At 40.1% G+C, this 25,360-nt stretch overlaps 1 protein-coding gene and 1 long non-coding RNA gene across 5 annotated transcripts in view; one reads left to right on the forward strand and one right to left on the reverse strand.

The window, feature by feature from the left end:
* Positions 1–482: 482 nt before the first annotated feature.
* Positions 483–25,360, reverse strand: part of LOC121027415 (uncharacterized) — a 45,404-nt gene continuing 20,526 nt past the window's right edge. The window contains exon 4 of the long non-coding RNA XR_005788730.1: positions 483–1,072. This is a non-coding gene — a long non-coding RNA (uncharacterized LOC121027415). The remainder of the gene's footprint in view (positions 1,073–25,360) is intronic.
* The window catches only part of CLCA2 (chloride channel accessory 2), a 38,525-nt gene continuing 31,371 nt past the window's right edge, over positions 18,207–25,360 (forward strand). For 2 of the 4 annotated variants that reach the window (XM_040470859.1, XM_040470860.1), the window contains exons 1-3: positions 18,212–18,564; positions 19,440–19,577; positions 22,520–22,670. In XM_040470859.1, the coding sequence (XP_040326793.1) occupies positions 18,379–18,564; positions 19,440–19,577; positions 22,520–22,670 (475 nt within the window). In that variant the 5' untranslated portion in view covers positions 18,212–18,378. Of the gene's footprint in view, positions 18,565–19,285; positions 19,413–19,439; positions 19,578–22,519; positions 22,671–25,360 lie in introns of all 4 variants that reach the window. The other 2 variants (XM_040470862.1, XM_040470861.1) reach the window with 2 other exon arrangements.

Genomic DNA, 25,360 nt, shown 5'->3' on the forward strand with positions numbered 1-25,360 from the left:
GTGGAAATGTAAATTGGTGCAACCACTGTGTAAAACATTACGGAAGTTTCTCAAAAAATTAAAAATGGAAACACCATATGATCCAGTAATTCTACTACTGGGCATTTACCCAGAGAAAATGAAAACACTAATTCAAAAAGAAACATGCATCCCTATATTTATTGTAGCATTCTTTGCAATTACCAAGATATGGAAGCAGCCCAAATGTTCATCAATAGATGAAGGTACAAAGAAGGACACACACACACACGCACACACACACACACACACACACCGGAATATCACACAGCCATAAAAATAATGAAATCTTGCCATTGGTGACAATATGGATGGACTTAGAGAGTATTATCTTAATGAAATAAGTCAGATAGAGAAAGACAAATACCATATGATTTCACTTATGTGCAAAATCTAAAAAAACAAAACAAATAAACAAAGGCAAAACAGAATAAACTTGTGGTTGCCTGAGAGGTAGTGGGTGGGGGGATCAGTGAAATAGGTAAAGGGGATAAAATGGTTCAAATTTTCAGTTATAAAATAAGCCACAGGGATTAAAAGTACAGCATAGGGAATATAGTCAATAATATTATAATAATGTATGGTGACAGTTACAACACTTAGGAACGTTGAGTAACTTATAGAACTGTCAAATAAATATGTTGTACACCTGAAACTGACATAATATTGTATGTGAGTTATACTTCAACAATAAAACAGGAAAACAAAAACAAAAAAATAAACAACACTCTGAAAATGATGAACTCCTAGGTGTCAAATATGAAGAAAAACATTCATAAGGAAATAAAATGTGGTCCTTTGGAAACAGAAGATTAATAATGCAGGGATACAATATGAAATTGGCATAGTTAGCACATTTGGTCTCGTATACATTTTAAGAAAAACTTAAGAAAGCTGAAGGATTAGTCCTGTTGTTTGCTTTTTTAAAAATAGTTTTCTTTTAGGCCCGTTTACTTTGGATGGGCTTTTGTCAGTAGGTCTTCTTCCCCTAGTTTATTGAAGTTCAGCATGATCCTTTTGTATGGAAGAGAAAATTGCTTGGTCAAAATTCTACCTAGAAGATGAAAATAATATTAATTTTTTATCAAAATATCATATAGTCCACATATTAAACCACTTATATACATGTTTCCAAACACCGATTGGCACTTTTTAGAAATATCAATGCTATATTTTTAAGTGCCTTTATCAGTTGTAACAGTTTGGGTTGGAAGTTACAGAATACCTGACTAATGTTGGCTTAAAGAACCGGAGCATTTGTTACCTCACACAATAAGATGTCTGGAGTTAGGCACTCTCCAGATTGGCACAGCTGTCACCAGTGTCATCAGAGACACAGGCTCTTTCTAAAACCTTTCAGCTCTACTACCCTTTACTTTTTGGTTGCCCTCTTCACCTTCCACCTAAGGGCCACCAAGGCTCCCTCAGCTAAGTGCCTTCTTTGGAAAGAAAGGTGGGATTTTCCTAGACATTTTTCATTTATTTCAAGGGAAGAAAATATTATCTATAAACGATCTCACCATCACCATCTCCTTCTCCTCCACCTCCCTCCTGCTAGCAGACTAATCCTTAGATTACTGGCTTGAGTCAGGTCACAGAGTTGTGCCCCAATATGAGGGAGGCTTGGAAAAATGAGCCTCAGACATTTTTGACCTCCATCTTGGAAGACAGCTTCTGCCAGCAAGAAAGTGAAGGAGGCAAGCTATTGTCCAGGCAACTAATTGTGCCCATGAAGGTGCCACACACACCAGAGAAAGGCCATAAATTAATATAGTTTAATATTTATTTTCTTAAGTTTATCTGTTTTGAGAGAGAGAGGGAGAGCAAGAGAGAGAGCAGAGAAGGGGCAGAGAGAGAGAGGGAGGGAGAGAGAGAGAGAGAGAGAGAAAGAGAATCCTAAGCAGGCTCTGCACTATCAGCACAGAGCCCCATGCAGGGCTCGATCCCATGAACCATAAGATCATGACCTAAGCGAAAATCAAGAGTAGAGGCTTAACCAAGTGAGCCAACCAGGTGCCCCTGTATTAATATTTATTAAACTTTTTTTTTTTTAATTTTTTTTTTCAACGTTTATTTATTTTTGGGACAGAGAGAGACAGAGCATGAACGGGGGAGGGGCAGAGAGAGAGGGAGACACAGAATCAGAAACAGGCTCCAGGCTCTGAGCCATCAGCCCAGAGCCCGACGCGGGGCTCGAACTCACGGACCGTGAGATCTTGACCTGGCTGAAGTCGGACACTTAACCGACTGCGCCACCCAGGCGCCCCTATTTATTAAACTTTTATTGTGACCTAAATACAGTTTTAATCACTACATGTACTCTTTTTTTTTAATGTTTATTTATTTTTGAGAGAGAGAGAAACAGAGCACGAGTGGGGGAGGGGCAAGAGAGAGGGAGACACAATATCTGAAGCAGGCTCCAGACTCTCAGCTGTCAGCACAGAGCCTGACATGGGGCTCAAACTCGTGAACTGCAAGATCATAACCTGAGCTGAAATCGGACGCTTAACTGACTGAGCCACTCAGGCGCCCCACTCCATGTACTATTTAAATTTTACAACAATTTTACAAATGTGGAAAGTGAGGCATGGCGATATTGAATAACTTACCTAAGGCCACACAGTCAGTAAAAGGCAGAGCTGGAATTTCAATCCAGTTAGTCTAAAGTCAAAGCCAAACTCTTAACTGTTTAATTGCTGTTTCCACATGATCATTACAAACAGGATTAAAGGTGAATGCCAATAAAAATTTATGTAATTGAAAACAGAAGTGGCAGACATTTTTAACATATTCTTAGACTCTGGAATTTTACTATTTTACTATTTTGCTTTATCCCCTGCTTAGTAAGTAATTTACAAAGTATGACTCATTGCTATTATCTATATTATAACTCATCCAAGTGGAGATAAAACATGTATATGATATAATGACATTTAGGATAAATTATGACACTAAAAAATTCATTCCTTTATTCTTCGTTGAAAAATACAAAATGCTTCCCAAAAAGTTTCTTTTAAAAATCTGTCACTTGCTCACAACCACTGCTTTTAAAATACCCTCGGGGTGGGGCGCCTGGGTGGCGCAGTCGGTTGGGCGTCCGACTTCAGCCAAGTCACGATCTCGCGGTCCGTGAGTTCGAGCCCCGTGTCGGGCTCTGGGCTGATGGCTCGGAGCCTGGAGCCTGTTTCCGATTCTGTGTCTCTCTCTCTCTCTGCCCCTCCCCCGTTCATGCTCTGTCTCTCTCTGTCCCAAAAATAAATAAACGTTGAAAAAAAAAATTTAAAATACCCTCGGGGAGAGGGAGGTAAGATGGCAGAGCAGCCTGGAGACCCTGAGCTTGTCTTGTCCGTGAAACACAGTCAGCACCAAACCATTTTGCACACCTAGAAAACTGATCTGAGGATAAACACAATAATCTGCATAATTTGAGCCACATAGCTCGGCAGTTAGGCAGTTATGTGCTGTGGAGAGATGAACTGGGGGAGAGAAAAGCCACAGAGGGTAGGGAGCTGTTTTTGTGGATGGAGGACAGAGGAAGGGGAAGAATGCAACACATCGGGAGAGTGCAAGAAAAACACTCCCCTAAAAGTAGCTGGAGTGAAAACACGCCAAGGGACTGAACGAGAAATCTGTTCCCCAAAACCACTGACAGGAAGAAAGGAGAGGGTTTCAATACTACCAGGATTCAATAAACAGTGGAGTGCAAAATCTGAAGTTCTGGAGCTCAGTGCCTGGTGGTGCTCTGGTGAGGAATTAGGATGAATCCCCAGAGCAGGCAGCAGGGTCCGTGTGCCACACGGAGAGAAGTGGTTCCCCTGCTTAGAGAGCGTTTGGTAGAGGCCATACGGCCTCCCCACAGGCAAAGGTCACAGTGGACCTGGAGAGCAGCCACGTTTGCTGGTATTGGGACAAAGACACCAGAGCATAGTGAAACCTGGCACTGGCTATGTTGTGATTTGCCATAATCTCTGACCCTCTGCCACTGTGCGATTGCACAAGCGTTTTCTGGGGCAAGCCAGCACCCAGACATTGCTCAGCGAGACCCTCCCCCAGAGAGTGGAGGCTGGACCAAGCCACAGGGGTCCCTGAAATGCAGGATTTTGAAACATAACCCCATCTGAAATAAAACTCTGGAGGGAGGTGCTACCTGGTAAGTGGGACAGCTTAGACATGAACAGGGCAGAGGCCAGGGGTGGACAGAGGGCTGAAACAAAGGAGAGGTGCTTGATTGTGCGTCAGTGAGAACAGAAGCTCCTGTGCCAGAGACTAGGGACCTAAGTGAAGCCATTTCCATCTCTCCCAGGCATGCGCACATGTGCTACCTTGATTCACCCCACTAAGCTAAGCAGCGCCCCATAGTGGAGAACGGAGCCATTACGCCAAGCCCTACTCAACTGTGCCCTCCAAGCACATTCCACAAGACCAGCACAAGTCCCTCCACCTGCTTAGTGTATGGACTATAGAGGGCTCCATAGTCTCAGTTCTAGGGGAAATGATGTAACTTCATTTGGTTTTTATTTGGTTTGCTGGTTCATTTATTAGTCTGGGGTTTTTTTGGTTTGTTTTTTTGCTTCTGCTTTCATCTAAGTTGTTTTTTTTTTCCTTTCTTGGATACAGAAAGAAAATTTTTTGTTTTTTTATTTTAATTTTATTTTTATTAATTTTTTACTTTATTTTTAATTTTTAATTTTTTATTCTATTTAATTTTCTTTATTTCATTTTATTCTATTATATAATTTTTAAAATTTTTTAACATTTTCTTCCCCTTTTTCTTTTCTTTCCCTTTTTTCTCTATCCTATCAAGCTTCTTGCAACGAGCAGACCAAAACACACCTAGAATCTAGCTTCCTTTATTTGAGTTTTTGTTTTGTTTTTAATTTTTTTCCTCCTAAATGACAAACTGAAGCAATTCACCCCAAAAGAAAGAACAGGAAGAAAAGACAGCCAGGGGCTTAATCAATACAGATACAAGCAAGATGTCTGAACTAGAATGTAGAGCCATAATATTAAGAACACTAGCTGGGGTTGAAAAAAGCACAGAATCCTCTTCTGTGGAGATAAAAGTAAAAATCTAGCCAGGACAAAATTAAAAATGCTATAACCAAGATGCAGTTTCAAGTGGATGCCATGACAGTGAGGATGGATAAAGCAGAGCAGCCAATTGGCGATATAGAAGATAAAATTATGGAGAATAATCAGGAAAAAAGAGGGAAACAAGGCAAAAGAGTGCAATACAAGACTTAGAGAACTCAGTGACTTATTAAAAAGGAATAACATCCAAATCATAGGAGTCCCAGAATATGAAGAAAGAGAAAAAGGGCAGAAGGTTTATGTGAGCAAATTATAGCAGAAAACTTTCCTAATCTGGGGAAAAATGCAGACATCAAAATCCAAGAAGCAGAGAGAGGTCCCCTTAGATTCAACAAAAACCAACCATCACCAAGTCATATCATAGTCAAATTCACAAAATACACAGACAAGGAAAGAATTACGAAAGCAACCAGGGGGAAAAAAAGGTCCTTAACCTATAAGGATTACATTCGCAGCAGACCTATCCACAGAAACTTTGCAGGCCAGAAAGGAGTGGCAGTATATATTCAACGTGCTGAATCAGAAAAATATGCCTCAAGTATTCTTCATCCAGCAAGGCTGTCATTCAAAATAGAAAAAGAGGGCCACCTGCGTGGCTCAGTTGATTAAGCGTCCAACTTAACCTGAGGTCATGATCTTGTGGTTTGTGAGTTTGAGCCTCGTATTGGGCTCTGCCCTGACAGTTCAGAGCTTGGAGGCTGCTTCGTATTCTGTATTTCTGTCTCTTTCTGCTCCTCCCCCACTCATATTCTCTCTCTCTCTCTCTCTCTCTCTCTCTCTCTCAAATAAAAAAAAAATAAAAAAATTTAAAAAAAAATAGGAGAGATAGAGTTTCCCAGACAAACAAAAACTAAAGGAGTTCATGACCACTAAACCAGCCCTACAAGAAATTCTAAGGGGGACTCTTTGAGTGGAGAAAAGATGAAATAAAACAAAAAAGACCAAAAGCAACAAAGACTAGAAAGGACAAGAGAATATCACCAGAAAGAACTCTACAGGCAACACAGTGGCACTAAATTCATATCTTTCAGTACTGACTCTAAATGTCAATGGACTAAACACTCCAGTATCAGAATAGATTAGAAAACAAGACCCATCTATATGCTGCTTACAAGAGACCATTTTAGACTAAAGACACCTGCAGATTGAAAGTAAAAGGATGGAGGGGCATGTGGGTGGCTCAGTCGGTTGAGCATCTGACTTCAGTTCAGGTCATGATCTCGTGGTTTGTGAGTTTGAGCCCCGCATCAGGCTCTGTGCTGACAGCTCAGAGTCTGGAGCCTGCTTCAAATTCTGTGTCTCCCTCTCTCTCTGCCCATCCCCTGCTTGTGCTCTGTCTCTCAAAAATAAATAAATAAATGTAAAAAAAACTTAAAAATAAAAAATAAAAAGGAAGTAACGGGATGGAGAACAATCTATCATGCTAATAGTCGTCAAAAGAAAGCTGGAGTAGCTGTACTTATATCAGACAAACTATATTTTAAAATAAAGACTGTAATAAGAGATGAAGAGCATTATATCATAATTAAGTGTCTATCCACCAAGAAGCTCTAACAATTATAAATATTTATGCCCCAAACATGAGAGTATACAATTATATAAATAAGTTCACCACAAACATACAGAAACTCATTGATAACAACACCATAAGAGTAGTGGACTTCGACACTCCACTTACAGAAATGGACAGATCATCTAAGCAGAAAATCAACAAGGAAATAATGGCTTTGAATGACGCACTGGACTAGATGGACTAAACAGATATATTCAGAACATTTCATCCTAAAGCACAATACACATTCTTCACAAGTGCATGTGGAATATTCTCCAGAATAGATAACATGCTGGGACACAAATCAGCCCTCAACAAATACAAAAAGATTGAGATCATGCTTTGCATATCTTCACACCACAATGCTATGAAACTCAAAATCAACCACAAGAAAAAATTTGGAAACACCATGACACTTGGAGATTAAAGAACACCCTATTAAAGAATGAATGGGTTAACCAAGAAATTAAACAGGAAATTAAAAAGAACATGGAAACCAATGAAAATGAAAACATGACAACCCAAAACCTCTGGGATGAAGCAAAGGCAATCATAAGAGGGAAGTAAATAGCAATCCAGGCTTTCCTAAAGGAGGAAGAAAGGTCTCAAATATACAACCTGATCTTACCCTAAAAGAGCTGGGGAAAATAAAACCTAAAACTAAAACTAAAACTAAAGCCAAAAACTAGCAGAAGAAGGTAAATAATAAGATTAGGACAGAAATCAATGATATCGAACTTGAACAGTAGAACAGATCAATGAAACCAGGAGCTGACTCTTTGAAAGAATTAACAAAATTGATAAACCCCTAGCCAGATTGATCAAAAAGAAAAGGACCCAAATAAATAAAATCAAGAATGAAAGAGAGATCACAACCAATACCGCAGAAATACAAACAATAATAAGAGAATATTATGAGCAATTATATGCCAACAAATTGTGCAATCTGGAATAAATGGTCAAATTCCAAGAAACACATAAACTACTAAAACTGAAACAGGAAGAAATATGAAATTTGAACAGACCCATAGCCAGTGAAGAAATTGAATCAGTAATCAAAAACCTCCCAGCAGGAGTCCAGGGCCAGATGGCTCTCCAGGGGGAATTCTACCAAACATTTAAAGAAGAGTTAACACCTATTCTTTTGAAGATGATCCAAAAAATAGAAGTAGAAGGAAAACTTCCAAACTCATTTTGCAAGGTTAGCATTATCTTGATTCCAAAACCAGGCAAAGACCCTACTAAAAAGGACAACTACAGACCAATTTCACTGATGAACATGGATGCAAAAATTCTCGACAAGATACTAGCAAACCGGACCCAACAATACATTAAAAGAATTATTCACCATGATCAAGTAGGATTTATTCCTGGGATGCAGGGCTGGTTCAATATCTGCAAATCAATCAATGTGATACATCACATTACTAAAAGAAAGGGTAAGAACCACGTGATCCTCTCAGTAGATGCAGAGAAAGCACTTGACAAAACACAGCATCTTTTCTTGTTAAAAATCCTCAAGAAAGTAGGGATAGAAGGATCATACCTTAAGATCATAAAAGCCATCTTTCATAAAAGATATGATAGAGAAAAGATATGAAAGATCCACCGGTAATATCATCCTCAATGGGGAAAAATTGAGAGCTTTCCCCCAAGGTCAGGAACATGACAAGTATGTCCAATCTCACCACTGTTTTTCAACATAGTGTTGGAAGTCCTAGCCTCAGCAATCAGACAACACAAAGAAATAAAAGGCATCCAAATCAGCCAGGAGGAAGTCAAACTTCCACTCTTCACAGATGACATGATACTCTATGTGGAAAACCCAAAAGGCTCCACCAAAAAAGTGCTAGAATTGATCCATGAATTCAGCAAAGTCACAGGATATAAAATCAATATACAGAAATCAGTTGCATTTCTATACACCAGTACTGAGGCAGGAGAAAGAGAAATCAAGAAACTGATCCCATTTACAATTGCACCAAAACCCACAAAATACCTAGGAATAAACCTAACTAAAGAGACAAAAAATCTATATACTTGTAAACTATCGGAAGCTTATGAAAGAAACTGAAGAAGACACAAAGAAATGGAAAAAATATTCCATGCTCATGGATTGGAAGAATAAATATCGTTAAAATGTCGACACTACCCAAAACAATCTACATATTCAATGCAATCCCTACCAAAATAACACCAGCAGTATTCACAGAGCTAGAACAAATAATCCTAAAATGTGTATGGAATCAGAAAAGACCCTGAATAGTTAAAGAAATCCTGAAAAAGAAAACCAAAGCGGAAGGCATCACAATTCTGGACTTCAAGCTGTATTACAAAGCTGTAATCATCAAGACAGTATGGTACTGGCACAAAAACAGACACAGAGATCAGTGGAACAGCATAAAGAACCCAGAAATGTACCCACAAACATATGGCCAACCAATCTTTGACAAAGAAGGAAAGATTATCTAATGGAATAAAGACACTCTCTTCAGTAAATGATGTTGAGAAAACTGGATAGCTACATGCAGAAGAATGAACTTAGATCACTTTCTTACACCATACATGAAAATAAACTCAAAATGGATGAAAGACCTAAATGTAAGAGAGGAAGCCATCAAAATCCTAGAAGAGAAAACAGGCAACAACTTCTTTGACTTTGGCCACAGCAACTTCTTTCGTGACATGTCTCCAGAGGCAAGGGAAACAAAAACAAAAATGAACTATTGGGACCTCATCAAGATAAAAAGCTTCTGCACTGCAGAGGAAACTATCAGCAAAACTAAAAGGCAACCGACGGAATGGGAAAAGATATTTGCAAATGACACATTAGATAAAGGGTTAGTATCCAAAATCTATACAGAATTTATCAAACTTAAGACCCATGAGACAAATAATCCAGTGAAGAAATGGGCAAAAGACACGAACAGACATTTTTCCAAAGAAGACATCCAGATGGCTAACAGACACATGACAAAATGCTCAAAATCAGTCATCATCAGGGAAATGCAAACAAAACCACACTGAGATATCTATCACTGCACACCTGTCAGAATGGCTAAAATTAACAACTCAGGCAACAACAGATGTTGGCGAGGACATGGAGAAAGAGGAACGCTTTTGCACCGCTGGTGGGAGTATAAACTGGTGCAGACACTCTTGAAAACAGTACGGAGTTTCCTCCAAAAATTAAAAACAGAACTACCCTATGACCCAGCAATTGCACTACTAGGTATTTGCCCAAGGGATACAGGTGTGCTGTTTCAAAAGGGCACACGCACCCCAATGTTTATAGCAGCACTATCAACAATAGCCAAAGTATGGAAAGAGCCCAATTTCCATCAACTGATGAATGGATAAAGAAGATGTATACATATACACACATATACATACAATGGAATATTACTCAGCAATCAAGAAGAATGCAACAATGTGGATGAAACTAGAGTGTATTGCGCTAAGTGAAATAAGACAAATATATGATTTCACTCAGATGTGGAATTTAATATACAAAACAGATGAATATAAGGGAAGGGAACCAAAATAATAAAAAACAGAGAGAGAGACAAACCATAAGAGACTCTTAAATACAGAGAACACCCTTACTGGAAGGGTATTGGGCTAAATGGGCAAGTGGCATTAAGGAGGACACTTATTAGGATGAGCACTGGGTGTTATATGTAAGTGATGAATCACTAAATTCTTTTCCTGAAATCGTTATTACACTATATTGTAACTAACTTGGATTTAAATTTAAAATAAAATAAAATACTCTTAACATTTTTATATTGTGAACATCTGATCTTAGCTAAAAGATCATCCATTGTACATTTTTAGTTTGTAAGATGACTCTATTTCTAGTAGCCAATTATATTAAATTTATGTTTAATTATATTAAGGAACTGATAGATTTTTCCTTTTTCCTAGTTACGTGCCTCTAAAGAGACCCTACTGAAAAAAATTCCTATTACTTTCTAATGGAGAAAAAAAATAAAAACAGCTGTGTAGTGAAAGACATACACTGTACTAACCATGTTTTCAAGTTTCTCCCTATTTTTTTTGTAGGAGAATAGAAAAAGGCAGAAGAGAAAAAATACTCATATGGGAGACACAAAAAGAATTGATGAGTAGTAACTGAAAAGAAAGGAAATCCAAGATGATCTCAGTTTAAGCAGAGCATTTATTGGAATTTTCAAGCAAGCCACAGTCAAATGTGGAGGTTATTCAAGAAAACTGGGATCAAAGTAAGGGGCTAGGTACTGCAGATAGGGGAAGAACTCGGAGACCATAGCTATGCCCAAGCTAGTCAAATGGAAAATAGCAACTTTAGGGAATAGAAGTGACATATCACAAGAAAAAGAATGTTAGCCAAATAAATACTTTAACATCTAATTTAGAGGAGAAGAAATAGAAATGAGTTGAAGTGGCTTTTGAAGCCATTCAGGAAGATCAGTGACTAAGCCAGAAGAGTCTTTAAGAACCCTCCTTGGCCAGAATCCCTCCTGGGGAGCACACTTTATAACCTTCTGAGGTTGAAGGGGATCCCTTCTAGCCCTCCCAGGCTGCCTGGTTTCTAAGTGGTGCTAAGGACTTTGAGGGGCAGGGCATTGGCTCTGCACGAGACCAGACAGGGGTTTTGTGGGTGGTGGTTAGTTAGCTTTTGCTGTTGAAAGTAAGGAAAAGAGAGAAAGGAGGAGAGATTAGATCCCTCGGGATAGAAAGAGACGGAGGCGAATGGGGGGCCAAGGGCACTCCACATTTGTGGAAAATTACTTAAGGAATGCTGATGCCCTCAGTGATTGGGAAGTGTTTTATTTTATTTTTCTGTGACATAAATACCTCTCTAGGTCCACCTATAAACTAATAAAGTCTCAATTGTTCACAACCTATGTACATGTTTCTTTGGAAAACTCAAAACATTATATTTGGAACAAAATAGCAAAGCACAGGGACAGCTCCTGTGGCTCCAGGAAACAGGAATTTTAAGAAGTTGTGGAAATCTAGGAGAGGGACCTGTCTTCCTCAGGTACTGAATTGACATGGATAAAAACCAATTACCCATAAGTCTCTGAGGAACAGGGGACCCCAGCTGACAACAGCAGATAATTAAATTAATAATAACTGTATCTACCACTTACCAAACACCTATGGACAAAGCATCAAGAACCACAGCTTTATGTTATAAACTTGGACTATATTTTTTATTTAATTCGACTACAGATAACCTCACATCATTTTCATGTCATTTCTCCTCATTTTATCTCTTCTGTTGTCAGTCAGCATTATGTGAGGCATTTCTGGGCAAAGTATTCTTTGATTCCTCTCTTAATAATCCTACAAACTGAACGACTTTTATTTCACCTTAACAGCAAAAAGTATTCCCTGTAGAGAAGAAAGGAAACTCCTAGAAAGCTGAAGGAAGGCTAAAGAACGACAAGCAAGACCATTGTCTGAGGTCCGTCCACTCCATTGCCTCACATGTGGTCAGCGATAAACCCCTCACTGGCCTCTGCTACCACCCTTGGCCTCCTCACAGAACGGAAATCTGGAAGGCAGATTGTGTCACTGGTCCACATCCATCACTCAAGGCCCATTTCACAGGTAAACTCCAGTCTTTCCCATGAGCTGCCTGCCTATGTGGTATGTGCACTGGACCCGGCCTCCGTGTCACAGCCCCTCCAAGCTCAGGGCCCCGTTCATGGCCTCTTGTGCCTGGCTCCACTCCAGGCAGCTTCCGGCCTCAGGGGCTTCCCACTCGCCCTTCTCTTTGCCTGTGCCACTTCTCGCTCAGATATTTGCCTGTTTCCTTCCTCACTCCCGATAATCTTATCTGTGAGGCCTCCTGCCCCACCTGATACGAAACAGCAGATTTCAACTTCTACCCTCTCATTTTTTCCTCCCCTTACCTGATTCCTTATTTTCCATAACACTTTCACTAGATATCCCATCACATTTGTGTGTTGTCTCTCTCCCTTTTCCATTAGGACAGAAAGTAAACTCTATTTCGTTCACACACATCCAGCAGTTAGAATGGTGCCTGGCACCTAAAACATGATTGTATGCTTTTAGCACCTTTATTGAGGTGTATTTGACACAATTTTGTTTTTGAATGAATAACTGACTGAGGGAGGGGAAATAACAGTGAAGGAAACAGTCCCCTGTTTAAATAAGGTACATCCTTGGCAATTACTTGTTTGAAACTACATTTTGGAGATCGTTGAAACAATCTTATCATGGCTCATATAATGATCAATAAGAAAATAGACTAACTTTGAGGCAGGGGCTCTAATCATAGAAAGGTGATTGTGACTTTCAAGAATCTAAATTCTGGGGGCACCTGGGTGGCGCAGTCGGTTAAGCGTCCAACTTCAGCCAGGTCACGATCTCGCGGTCCGTGAGTTCGAGCCCCGCGTCGGGCTCTGGGCTGATGGCTCAGAGCCTGGAGCCTGTTTCCGATTCTGTGTCTCCCTCTCTCTCTGCCCCTCGCCCGTTCATGCTCTGTCTCTCTCTGTCCCAAAAATAAAATAAAAACGTGGAAAAAAAAAAAAGAATCTAAATTCTGTGCTGTTGGTTTATATTTAAACTTAAATCTGTACTCTATAGCTGTTTCTTTACAAAGAATATTTAAACAATGGTGTCACCATAAAAAATGCATAATTAATGCAATGTTTTTCTCCTGAGGTCTGAAGAAAGCACAGGCTTTTCCCATAAGAAGGTAAAAAATATTTTTAAAGACTACATAGACTGCCTATTTGCCCTGTAAGAGCTACAATCACAAAGCAAATCCTTGGATATCCCCCAAGAGCTTTTCTGAGGCCAGCTACTCCAGGTGTGGCCCAAGGACCAGCAGCCTCAGTATCATCTGGGAGGTGGCCTCACCTTGCAGAATGTTGGTCTCACCTTGACCTACAGAGTCGGAATTGAATTTGAACAGGTGATTGTTAGGTACATTAAAGTTTGAAAAGTACTACTCTGAATAGCTTTTGGTGTACTCTGGGAGGGAGGTCTGTGCAGGTCGATTCTGTTTGCTGCAAGTTTTGTCTGGAGATTCAGAGCCCCAGGCAGCTGCCCCCTGAGAACAGAAGGGGGAGCCCTACTCCCCCAATTGCCAGATCTTTCAGCTGGTTGGAACTGCTTCTGTTCTTTGCAGGGCTGGTGGGGTGAAGTGGAGTAATAGAAACAGCAAAAGGAGAGGAAGGAAAACGCAAGGACGTGCTGCCCCATGGTGGGATTGGGGGCAGCGGGGGAATCTGGCAGAGCCTTGGAGCTTCACAGATGGACAGAATCAGAGCAGAAAGAAAACAGGACCGGAGGCTCGGGAAGAACTATGTAGCGTTTGCGCTTCTCATTTCATTTATTGTTCTCTGAGTCTCCGTGTTTATGTTTCATCTCTTTAAACACTTTCCTTTACATGTCTGCTTTCTCTTTGTGTTCTTCCCTGGAAAATAATGATAATAATGAAGATAATATCTTACATCCACATGATGCCATATGCAATCTGGTACATAATACACATGAGTGTTTTATAGAAGGCGCTTTTATGCCTATTTTGCAAGTGAGAAATATTCCATACCCTTTTCTCCATGTTTTTTTTAACTGAGTTATCAGTAAAAGTAGTTGCTGTTTCCCGTTCATTTTGGCAAATTTTAGTGGTGGTTTTTTTTCATGCACAAACTCATCTGCGGAGTTCTTGTCACAGTGAGGGTGGGGAGGAGGCTTAGTAGCAAAAGTCTGGGGGTGAAAGACCACATAGGGAGAATGAAAACAACGAGAAGTATAAGACTCTCATGCTCTGACATGGTGGTAACTCAACAAAACACAAATGACTTCCCAGGCCCTATCTGTACCATCCACTTCACTCCTTTACTTGAAAATGAGTCTAAGTTTGAAGAAAATGGGATAAGGGAGGTATGAAACGTGCCATCTGAGTCGCTAGCAAACTATGTTTTATTCAAAGTCTTACTTCTGTTTTGATTTATTGCACAAATGTTGCAAAACCAAAGTGGTCCATAAGCTTTGTAGCCCTGCCACATAGTGAACTTTCCTGCTTTAAATGCAATTGCTAAGGAGTTGAAACAAAAGCCTGAGAGGAAATAATCCAAAACTTCCTTGGACTCCTCATGATGCCAGATGTCCTGACTTCTCTGACACCATTTGCATGTTTTAGTCACTTTGACTGTGGGTCTCTACCTGCAGACTCCATGAAAATGGATAGAGAGGCCTTCTGGGGCCAGGATGAACTGCAAATTCAGACAACGAACAAAGATGTGCTTTAGATTCTTCAGTTACTGAAAGTGAATAACTCTTACTATTTTCTTGAAAGCAGATAAAAGCAGAGCAGGTTCTTAGAATTTATTTATAGCTTGAAATAAATGTCTGAACCTTGTATTCCCACTTTTCTTCACTTTAGGTATATTTCATTTTTCAGATATCATAAAATCTATAGACATGAGAAATGAATATTTCTTGAATGCAAGGATAAATTGTGGGGTTTTTTTTTTTGTTGCTGACAAAGTCACACTTTATCAGAAGTGGACACTCCGCTCAGGAATGACGTTTAAGTCATTTAGACGTTTAAGATGTTCAGAAGACAGTTTTTGAGAGCTTTTTACTTTTGTTTCCTGTGCGGTCAGCCTGGTCAGAGCAGAAGGTGGTAAGAAGAGACCTTTAGTTGGCCTGGCCCCAGGCCTAGTTGCTGACAGCAAAAGGGTGTCGAGAGTACGATGGAACAGAAGTGGGGGAAAGGCTTCAAGAGTGAATGGGTCAATGACCGGGAATCTTGTAGGGACAGATGATGAAAGTAGATGCCAGTCGAGTGGCCAGACCTGGTAATCAGGTTCCAAAAGCAATGGAGCAAAAAGCAGGTAGACAAGAATGGATGTCATATCTAGGCCCTCAACCTAGGAAGAGCAAAGCCTGAGTGTCCTTGTTCAGGTGAACTGGACAAGACCGTTCACATACGGCTGTTCTTTATAAACCTGCCCACAGTCACTAGCCAGCATTCCACCTCACATGCTGTGGCAGCTACTGTAGCTGTTGTTAAGGACAGACAGAGAGAGAGCCCTCACTGGTCCCCGCAGCCAGAGAACAATTCACACAAATGTGGACAGTGGCGAGAAGAAACTCTTATCTGATTGTTTGTGGAAAGCTACTCTTAGTATGGCTTACGATTTTAATTTTTGAGCATATTGGGTTTTTTTGTTTTAGTTTTTTTTGTGTGTGTTTGTTTATTTTTAAGAGTGAGAGAGACAGTGTGAGCAGGGGAGGGGCAGAGAGAGAGGGTGACACAGAATCCAAAGCAGGCTCCAGGCTCTGAGCTGTCAGCACAGACTTGGGGCTCGAACTCACAGACCGTGAGATCATGACCTGAGTCAAAGTTGGACGGTTCACCGACTGAGCCACCCAGGTTCCCCGAGCATATTGTTTTACTGATGCCAATAATCTCAGCACAAGAGATTGGCACAAGAAAATAAACTGCCAAGAAAAGTTGAAAATAAATTTCACCGTTGATCGATGAGTCACAGTTATAGGCAAATCCTTCAGAGTCACCACACCTCTGGGCTTCCACTCTGTAACACAGGGAGAGGTGTGGGGGGAAAATCCACAGCTGGGCATTAGCCTGGGAAGGCAAGACAGCTAAGCTGACCTCTAGCTGTGTAGTGAGCAACTCTGACAGCTGTGTGGTTACCAGAGACATTCCCTTCTCCTACATACCCTGGGGAGCACCAATACCCGAGCCCCTTCTGACAAGAGGGAGCAAGAGGAAAACTGCTTCAGAGAAGAGGTACCTTCTAGAAGAGATACTTCTAGAAGAGGTACCTTCTAGAAGAGATACTTCTAGAAGAGATACTTCTAGAAGAGATAAAGTTGCAGGGGGGAGCATTTCCACACTATAATCCAGGGCTCTTTTGCAATCAAGCTTTTATTTTCTTCTCCTGACTCCATTTATTCCTTCATTCAACAAATATTTCTTGAGAGTTTACTGAGGTAGGTGCTCAGGAGGTAGTGATAATAACAGGGCACGATGCCTTCTCTCATATGCCTTTCATGGAAAGCAGACAACTATGCAAATTACACAAAATGAATGTGACACTGTAACTATAATCACACTTCAAAGGGGAGGCATTTGATGCTGTGAAAGCATGAAAGAGGGGATTTGACTTAGGAAGCTCAGCTCAGGCTTCCAGGCCAGGACTGGAAACAAGAGTTTCCAAATAGAGAGATAGCAGGAGAAAAATTTCCTTTACTATCCCTCAATGTCACAGCTCTGGTCACTTTATTTCCAGTTCCTTGAGAATGCAAGAAAACATAATATAGTGAAAAACAATGGAATTTGGAGCCAGTCAGTCTCATTCTAGCACTATGACAATGCTTGTACAACCTTGAACAAATTAGATTTTCTGAGCTTTAGTTTTGTCACCCATAAAATAAACATGGTAGGGGCGCCTGAGTGGCTCAGTCAGTTAAGCATCTGACTTCTGCTCAGGTCATGATCTCATGGTTCGTGGGTTCGAGCCCCACATTGGGCTCTGTGCTGACAGCTCGGAGCCTGGAGCCTGCTTCAGATTCCGTGTCTCCCTCTCTCCCTGCCCCTCCCCTGCTTGCGCTTTATCTCTTTCTCTCTCTCTCAAAAATAAATAAACATTAAGAAATTTTTTTTTGAAAAAATAGGCATCGTAAAACCTATCACACAATAAAAGTTAGTTCCTTCCCCCATTGGCTAATTTTCAATCCTTCTGAGACTCAGTGTCTTCACCAAAAAAAAAAAAAAAAAAAAAAAAATGAAAAATAAAATTAAAAAAAATGTTTGATAATCAGGAAATAGATTTTTAAATGGGTTCATTTGTAAACTCTAAAGCATTATTTGGTAGTTATCAGGTACTATTAATTGCTCGCAAAATAGGTATGATGCTTACTATGTGCAGACCCTGTGATAGGTCCTGGAAAAATGGAAGGTTAGACTGAATCACAGCCTTGTCCTCAGGAGAGGGTTGCTGAAGGAAAAATTTATTCTCTTCCCTGGTCCAAAGAGAAAAGGCAGCAAGGGCGGAGGAAAAGGCCTCTGTGGCCCACACAGGCATCCAGGTTCCTGGCACTTGGCCCTCCCTAGGGGATATCTGATACCTTCCCTCAGCCATCAGCTGAGAGATTGCCCAGACGACCTATTCCAAGGGCCCCAGGGACAGGGCTGCAGGATGAATTTCTAAATATTCAAAATAAGCAGACAAGGGAATCTTACAACAATCAAAAAATGACTTGAGTGCAATAGAAAAGGTGTTGTGCTGATGGAAGGGATTGTCAAGGATGAGGAGAGAAAAGTCACTACGGATTTCTGTGTGTCTGCTGAAAGTGGACTGAACAATCCAATTCTCTGATTTTCAGCACAACCAGGCCTCCCTCTTTCAAGTGCCTTTTGTCCTATTTCCCCTCTTCCTTCTGAGAAGATCTACAGTGAATAAGGAGTAATTTCATGCCGAACCATGATTCAAAAGGAAGTTCAGCCACAGAACAGGTAAGTGTGGCTTTGCCTAGAGAAAAAAGACATGCAGAGGCAGGTCTCAGGGAGATCCACCCAGGTTTTGCAAAAAAGGCACCTCCTTCATTGCAAGTTCTGGGACCTTCCAAGTTCAGGAAGAGACTCTCCGCTTCCCCACTGACAACCTGGTGCAATGAACCCAGGAAGACCAGTGTGAGTAAACTGGACACTTCTCTACAACATGACCCGTCGGGACAATGTGGGTCCTGTTTGCAGCCTGAAGTTTGTGACTCTCCTGGTGGCCCTAATTCCAGAGCTCCTATTCCTGGGAGCTGGAGTGCAGCTTCAAGACAATGGGTATGACGGATTACTCATTGCAATCAATCCTCAGGTATCTGAAGATCAGAACCTCATCCCAAACATTAAGGTGAGTGGCAAGCGTGAAGTCAATACCATTATCCTATTAGAACAGGACTGTAGCCTTCTTTAAAAAGCTAACAACCTTCCCTGATTTGTATTTGAGTAGTAAAGAGACCAGCATTTCTTTTAAGTACCCAAAATTATAATTACGGCCAAACCAGTCTGTTCATCTAATTCTGCACAGTCTCGGCTCAGAGTGTTGATCTAGCCCTTCTTGATTTGTTCTTGTTGGTTACTACTAATTTTAGCCTTTTTGTTTTCCTAACATGACTGCTTTTGGGGTAGCAGCTTAAAAAATAACCCATTGTGGTAACAAAGACCAGATGTTTGACTGATGAATAAGCATGATTGTGCTTATTAAAATCAAATTGTTGGATTTCATCCTGAGACGGAGAATTCTCAGACAAAAAGGGAATCTGAGAGCAAAATTCTTTTCACCTGAATGTTCTGTAAAGTAATTGACTATTTTCACCTTAATGTGGTGCAGAAGGATCATAGCTCCATGACTTTAGAGCTTCCGTTGGTATTGCTTAAGAGAAACTGGTATCATCATAAGGTGTGGTCTTGAACATGCCCATAGGAGTGACATGAAAGGGATTTGTCTGGTAAAAGCTTGAAAGCCTTTCACAAAACTGGGAAAAAGTATTTAGGCAAGCCCAGACTCACTATTAGTGTCCTAAAAATCTCTTCCAGTTAACTATTTGAGGTTTATTTATTTTACTCCCAAGGTTTCCCAAAGTCTAAAGGCTGTCTCTAAAAGAAATGGGCTCCTTTAAAATCGTTTCATTATGCTTTACTATTACTCACTCAAGTATAATCAGGAAACCAAAACATGAAAGATTTACATGTGCCAAGGTAAGCTTTTCTTTTCTTTGGTTATAGGAAATGATAACTGAAGCTTCTTTTTATCTATTCAATGCTACCAAGAGAAGAGTGTTTTTCAGAAATATAAAGATTTTAATACCCACCACATGGAAAGCTAATAATTACAGCAAAGTAAAACAAGAATTATATGAAAAGGTAAGAATTCAGGATTTTCTTAAATGAACTTAACTTGGGAAAAAGCAACCAATATACATGGTGTTCAAATATTAAAAGTGAGAACTTAAGCAAAAAACAAATAACTGATGTTAATATACAAGTAATATTATTAGGAAGATTGTTGTTCACAAAATACATGGAAGTACAACAAATGAGTGCAAATTATGGAACAAAAAATAAGCAAAATGCCATTGCCCAAGTAGCTTCTCAGAAGGTCTCTGCTTTGTAACTTACAGGTTCCTTTCTGAAATTTCTGCTTAAGGCCCAAAAGCAGGTTTTATCCTCCTGACTATGAGCTGTGCAGGGAACAGTTCCAGTTACGACTACCTTCTTTTCCCATCCTGTCTGGGGCAGTAGACACGCATGTCCAGACAGAAACATAAGCCATAAAAATATGACTGACTTCTCCTGCCCTGGAGAAGGATTGATTGCAGTGAGTAATCTGTCACACCCGTTGTCTTGAAGCTGCACTCCAGCTCCCAGGAATAGGAGCTCTGGAAATTCGCAGAATTTCACATGAGCCCAAGTCCAGGACACTTTTTAGGAGTATGGTGATAAGGAGGAAGGAAGAAAGTGGGGAGGAGAGGAGTGGCTACCTTTTCTTTTCCAACCTAAAAGAACTTAACCTTCGAAGGACTCTCACAGACTGTCGATCAGAGTCAGGCATCCATGATTATGTCTGCACGCTGTAAACAAATGTTAAACACGTTTGGCAACTGGCCGAAGTTACTGTGAACAGCAGCCCTGGCAGCCACGAGAAGGGGCAGGAACAGAGACAGTGTGCACTTATTTAGCTCAGGTCTTCAGCAACGGAGTGGATTCCAGATCCACAACCACAGCTCAGACCGAAGGGCTGGGACATGTGATGTAGCTTTGCCTTTTCCTCATGTGTGCCATTTGGCATGAAATTTCCTGAGATTATTTTAATTCTCCGTTCTTCTTTGAAGTCACTCAGTAACCAAATGGACTAGCAATCTAGATAGCATGCCGGTGTCCTGAAGAAGTTAAAGAGGCTCTTCAGACACTCGATTTATGGCCAGATGAAAGCTTTTGACAATTTGCTTGGCCACGGAGCTAGGAGAAAGAGAGGAACTGGGATAAACTGGAAAGAAAGCTAGTGTTTTGAAGCTTCAACTAAGCACCAGGCATGCTATGTATATTGTTTTGTCCTCACACACCCTAAAATTAGTTGCTGTCCCAAATTATTATCACAAGTTAGGAAACAGACGCTCAAATAAGGGAAGGATTTTATCCCAAGTCAAACAGTAAATTACAAAGCCAGAATTTCGATCCACGTCTATTTGCTTCCCAAACCCGTGCTCTCTGCACCAAGCCATGCTGTCTCCAGCTATCTATACAGATGGCATTAATCAATTTGACTTTCCGTGAAACAAAGAAGCATTGGAGACAACTAACATCGAAACCAGATCATACTCCTGATCCTAATGGAGGGCTGAGAAATAAAGAATTAAAACAAAATGAGAATAATACTGGACCAAAACATTAAAGGAAAGAATAATCATTGAATGCTGTTCATATGTCTATTGGATGCCAATTCCTTTAGCCTCATCATGTCAATTAAGCAAACAGTGAATGATCATCATATACAGGACCATGCTACGCCCTATAGAGGACACAAGGACAAGCAAGGTAGTTCCTGTCCCTGTGAATCCATAGTCTAATATAGATGGGGGGGGGGGCGGTTAGAAAAAGGTAGGTAAGAACTGTATTACTATGGTCTATAGTAGAATGGACCCCAAACAGCCTCTGAGTATTTCATCCCTAGTGGAGCACCCCTTCCTTTTAGCTTCAGGACAAATTTTGAGACACAGGAATGAGGTTTTGTCCATATGAAAACTATCCAAGGGCATAAGGGCATGACATCTGTGGCCCTTTTTGCGGGTTCTGTCTTACAAAGGCCCTGGCTTTAATTCTTATCTTTCTAAAAATAAATGTTGATTATTATAAAAATAATTCATGCTCGTTGCAAAAAAACTCAAACACTGTAGAAATAATGCAAAATAGAACTGAAAATATTACCTTCTTCTACTCAGTGGCATGCACACACACACATAAAACATTACACATATGGTACACATAGTGACAATGTGATTTATATTTATAGGATCATATTAGATCTATAGTTCTAAAATCAGCTTTAAAAAAAAAGTTAACAACATACTTCTAAGGGAAAGTCTTGGGACAACATGTTATCTTTCTTCCTAAAAATAAAAGAAACAATTTTGTCTGTAAAATTATATTCTCTAGATGGTTATTTGAATAGATATTCACTTTAGTTTTGGACTTAACATACTGTGTTTTAGCAATAATAACTGAAATTGTCAGGGTACAAGATGAAATGCAACCTCATGACAGTGACTGTTTTGCTGATCTAATGGTAATGGGAATGAAAGGGAAAGGCTTAAAACAAACACATCTTATTGTCTCCTACTGATGAAGTAACCCACAGAAAGCTGTTCACAAAAGGCTATAACACTTTACAGTGCAATTATGAATGACATTTGTTGTTTCTAAACATTTGTGCAACTTTTTGTTACATTTTATAGTGTCTTATAATGTCAGAATTTTACAGTGTTGACTTTTCAGAAAATTTTAATCTGGAAAATGGGAAGGTCAAATGGAAATAATAAAGCTCCACGGGCATTTGCAAACCTTTGAAAATACGGATGTTTTTGAAAGTACCAAGTAATTTTATTGACATTTAGTTGTGCGTGCATTTTAAACTCCATCTATAAGACATACAATTTTCTAAATCTGTTATCAAATTAGAACACAATTCATACAATAAAATGCACAGATCATAGGAGTGCAGTTCAAAGTGTTTTAACAAATGTATATGTTCGTGTCACCAACATCACTGGTAGGATACAGAGTACTATAAAACATTTCTTTTAATATAGGCAAATGTCATCGTGACTGACGGGTATGGGGCACATGGAGATGACCCCTACACACTGCAATACAGAGGGTGTGGAAAAGAGGGAAAATACATTCATTTCACATCTAACTTTCTACTAAATGATGACTTAACAGCTGGCTATGGACCACGAGGTAAGTGCGACCTATCCAGCAACAGACATTGGGCAGTACTGTTTGCAATATTTTGTGCTTGATGCTGAAAAGCAACTCAGAGAACCTGAAACCTTCTAAAGTCTTACCATTTGGATGGGGAGATAGGCAACATACCCATGAAAAGATAAGAGACAAAGTGAGCCAGAAACACTTGGACACCAGATTCGTAGCCCAGACAGTGAGTGCTATGAGAATTCAGTGAAAGGAGAGAATAGTTTGCACTAAGGGCCCTCAGGAAAGGCCTCACAATGGAGGGGATCTTCAAGGTTAATATCATGTTGATAAATGGAAAGATGGCAGAGAACAGTGCCAAGAGTATGAATAAACCAGTGGCATCAGAAGAATCTAGAGCATATTTAAGAGATGGGAGCAGTCATGGCCCTGATAGTGCAGAAACCATGGGGAGTGAAGTAGTGGAAGAAAATGCTGAAATGCACATGGGGATAGGTGACGCGGAGCCTCAAACGCCCAAATTAGCAAGTCACTGCTGAAGGTTTAAGAGCACAGGAGTGAAATCAGTAAAAAAGTGTTTGTATAAGATGAACCTGGCTGTATGGATGATCTGACTCCTTCAAATCAATGAGAGGGAAAGTGAGTATCAGGAGAATAACTAGAAGTCCAGGCAAAAAGCAATAAGACTTGAAAAGAGTGGGGGCAGTGAGATGAGGACACGAAAGAGTATTAAGAATGAAAAAAATATACAGATATATAATAAATAATAAATATGTGATATATATAATGGAATATTACTCAGCGATCAAAAAGAATGAAATCTTGCCATTTGCAACAGCGTGGAATGGAACTAGAATGTGTATCATGATAAGCAAAATAGAGAAAGATAAATATATTATTTCAATCATATAGAATTTAAGAAACACAACAGATGAACATAGGGAAAGTGAAGGAAAAATAGTAATAAAAACAGAGAGGGAGGCAAACCATAAGAGACTCTTAAATACAGAGAACAAACTGAGGGTTGCTGGAGGGGTGTTATGTAGCAGGGTGGGCCACTAAATGGGTGTGGGCATTAAGGAAGGCACTTACTGGGATGAGAACTGGGTGTTATATGTAACTGATGAATCACTAAATTCTACTCCAGAAACCATTATTACACTATATGTTAACTAACTTGGGTTAAAATTAAAAATTAAAAAAAAAAGAACAATGAGAATTTTCTATGTGCCAGGTGCTGTGCTGTTTGCTTCTCTTGTTATTTAATCCTAACAACTTTCAGTGATGGGAGATATTCCAGGGTGGGGGTGGGGGAGCGGAAAGAAATAGAGGTCTGACTGCTACAGAGTGAAAGGCCAGGGATGGGGTGGGGGGGGGGCGTATAGCAGCATTAAGGAACACACCAGGTTTATGACAGAAGTAGGAGGGACCTGTTTAAAGGGGAAATTCACAACTCTGGATCTAGGAAAGTTGATTGTGGGGAGCAGTGGGCTGTTGTGATAGGCTCAACCTGTGGTGATTGTAGACGGCTGGAGTTTGGGAGAGAAGTCAGGGTCATAGGTTTGGAGACTGGCATTTAGTGGATGAGATCTAAGGGAGAACCTGTACACAGAACAGATCAGCAAGTCAAGGGCTAACTATCCCATGCTTTTTTTTTTGTTTTTGATTTTAACATACAGTAGTGCCTTTCAAATTATGTTTTCACTTTACCCCCATTTAAATCTAAATAGATTTTATTATCCTCTGTAATGCGAACAGGAGCTGGAGCGACACACTGTATAAAATACACTTTGTAAAACACTTTATAAAAATGTCTTTGGGGCACCTGGGTGGCTTGATCGGTTAAACGTCCGACTTCAGCTCAGGTCATGATCTCACGGTCTGTGAGTTTGAGCCCCGCGTCAGACTTTGTGCTGACAGCTCAGAGCCTGGAGCCTGTTTCAGATTCTGTGTCTCCCTCTCTCTCTGCCCTCCCCTGTTCATGCTCTGTCTCTCTCTGTCTCAAAAATAAATAAACGTTAAAAAAAATTTTTTTAATAAATAAATAAATGTCTTTTCCCCAGTAACTATGAGGTGCTGATAATCTCTGCACAAATAGATGATGACTTCATCAACACTTCTAAATTCCATGACTAGGCACAAACTTTTCCCTAATACTTTCAGCTTAGATGGTTCCCCTCCCTTCCTTTGTCCCACAGTCCAGAAATTGCACAATATGCTGCAGCCTCAGTCAACTCTGTAAACAATTCCTGGGTTCCCAGAACTTAAAAGAATTCAGAATAAAAGAAAGGGCTTTGGGAGGGAGTTAATCTGGAAAGCTTTTATTGGGGAGTGGTTTTGATTGGGAACAATGAAGGAAATGCAAGATTTAGAGAAGTGGAGGTTAAGATAGAAAGAATTTGATGCTGAGGATGGGGGTTTCCCTGGGCCAAGAGCTGGAGACAAATATAAACATGGAGGATCTGAGATAACATAAAAGATAAAGGACCATCCAAGCTGGAGAGGACATTTAGGATCTTTTTTACTCCTTCATCCCTCCCTGGCCCCAGAGTTTCAATCACTGCTCTAGAGAGGAGAATTACTTACAAGAAAAAAATAGGCATGCTTGGCTAACCCAGACTAAAGAATAGGAAATCTTTATTTGCTTGTTTGGTATCTTAGTCTGTTTGGGCTGCTCTAACAGAATACCAAAAACTGAGGGCCTTCTACACAACAGA

Source organism: Herpailurus yagouaroundi, unplaced genomic scaffold (assembly GCF_014898765.1).
Source record: "Herpailurus yagouaroundi ecotype Mexico unplaced genomic scaffold, PumYag 77, whole genome shotgun sequence".
NCBI lineage: Eukaryota > Metazoa > Chordata > Mammalia > Carnivora > Felidae > Herpailurus > Herpailurus yagouaroundi.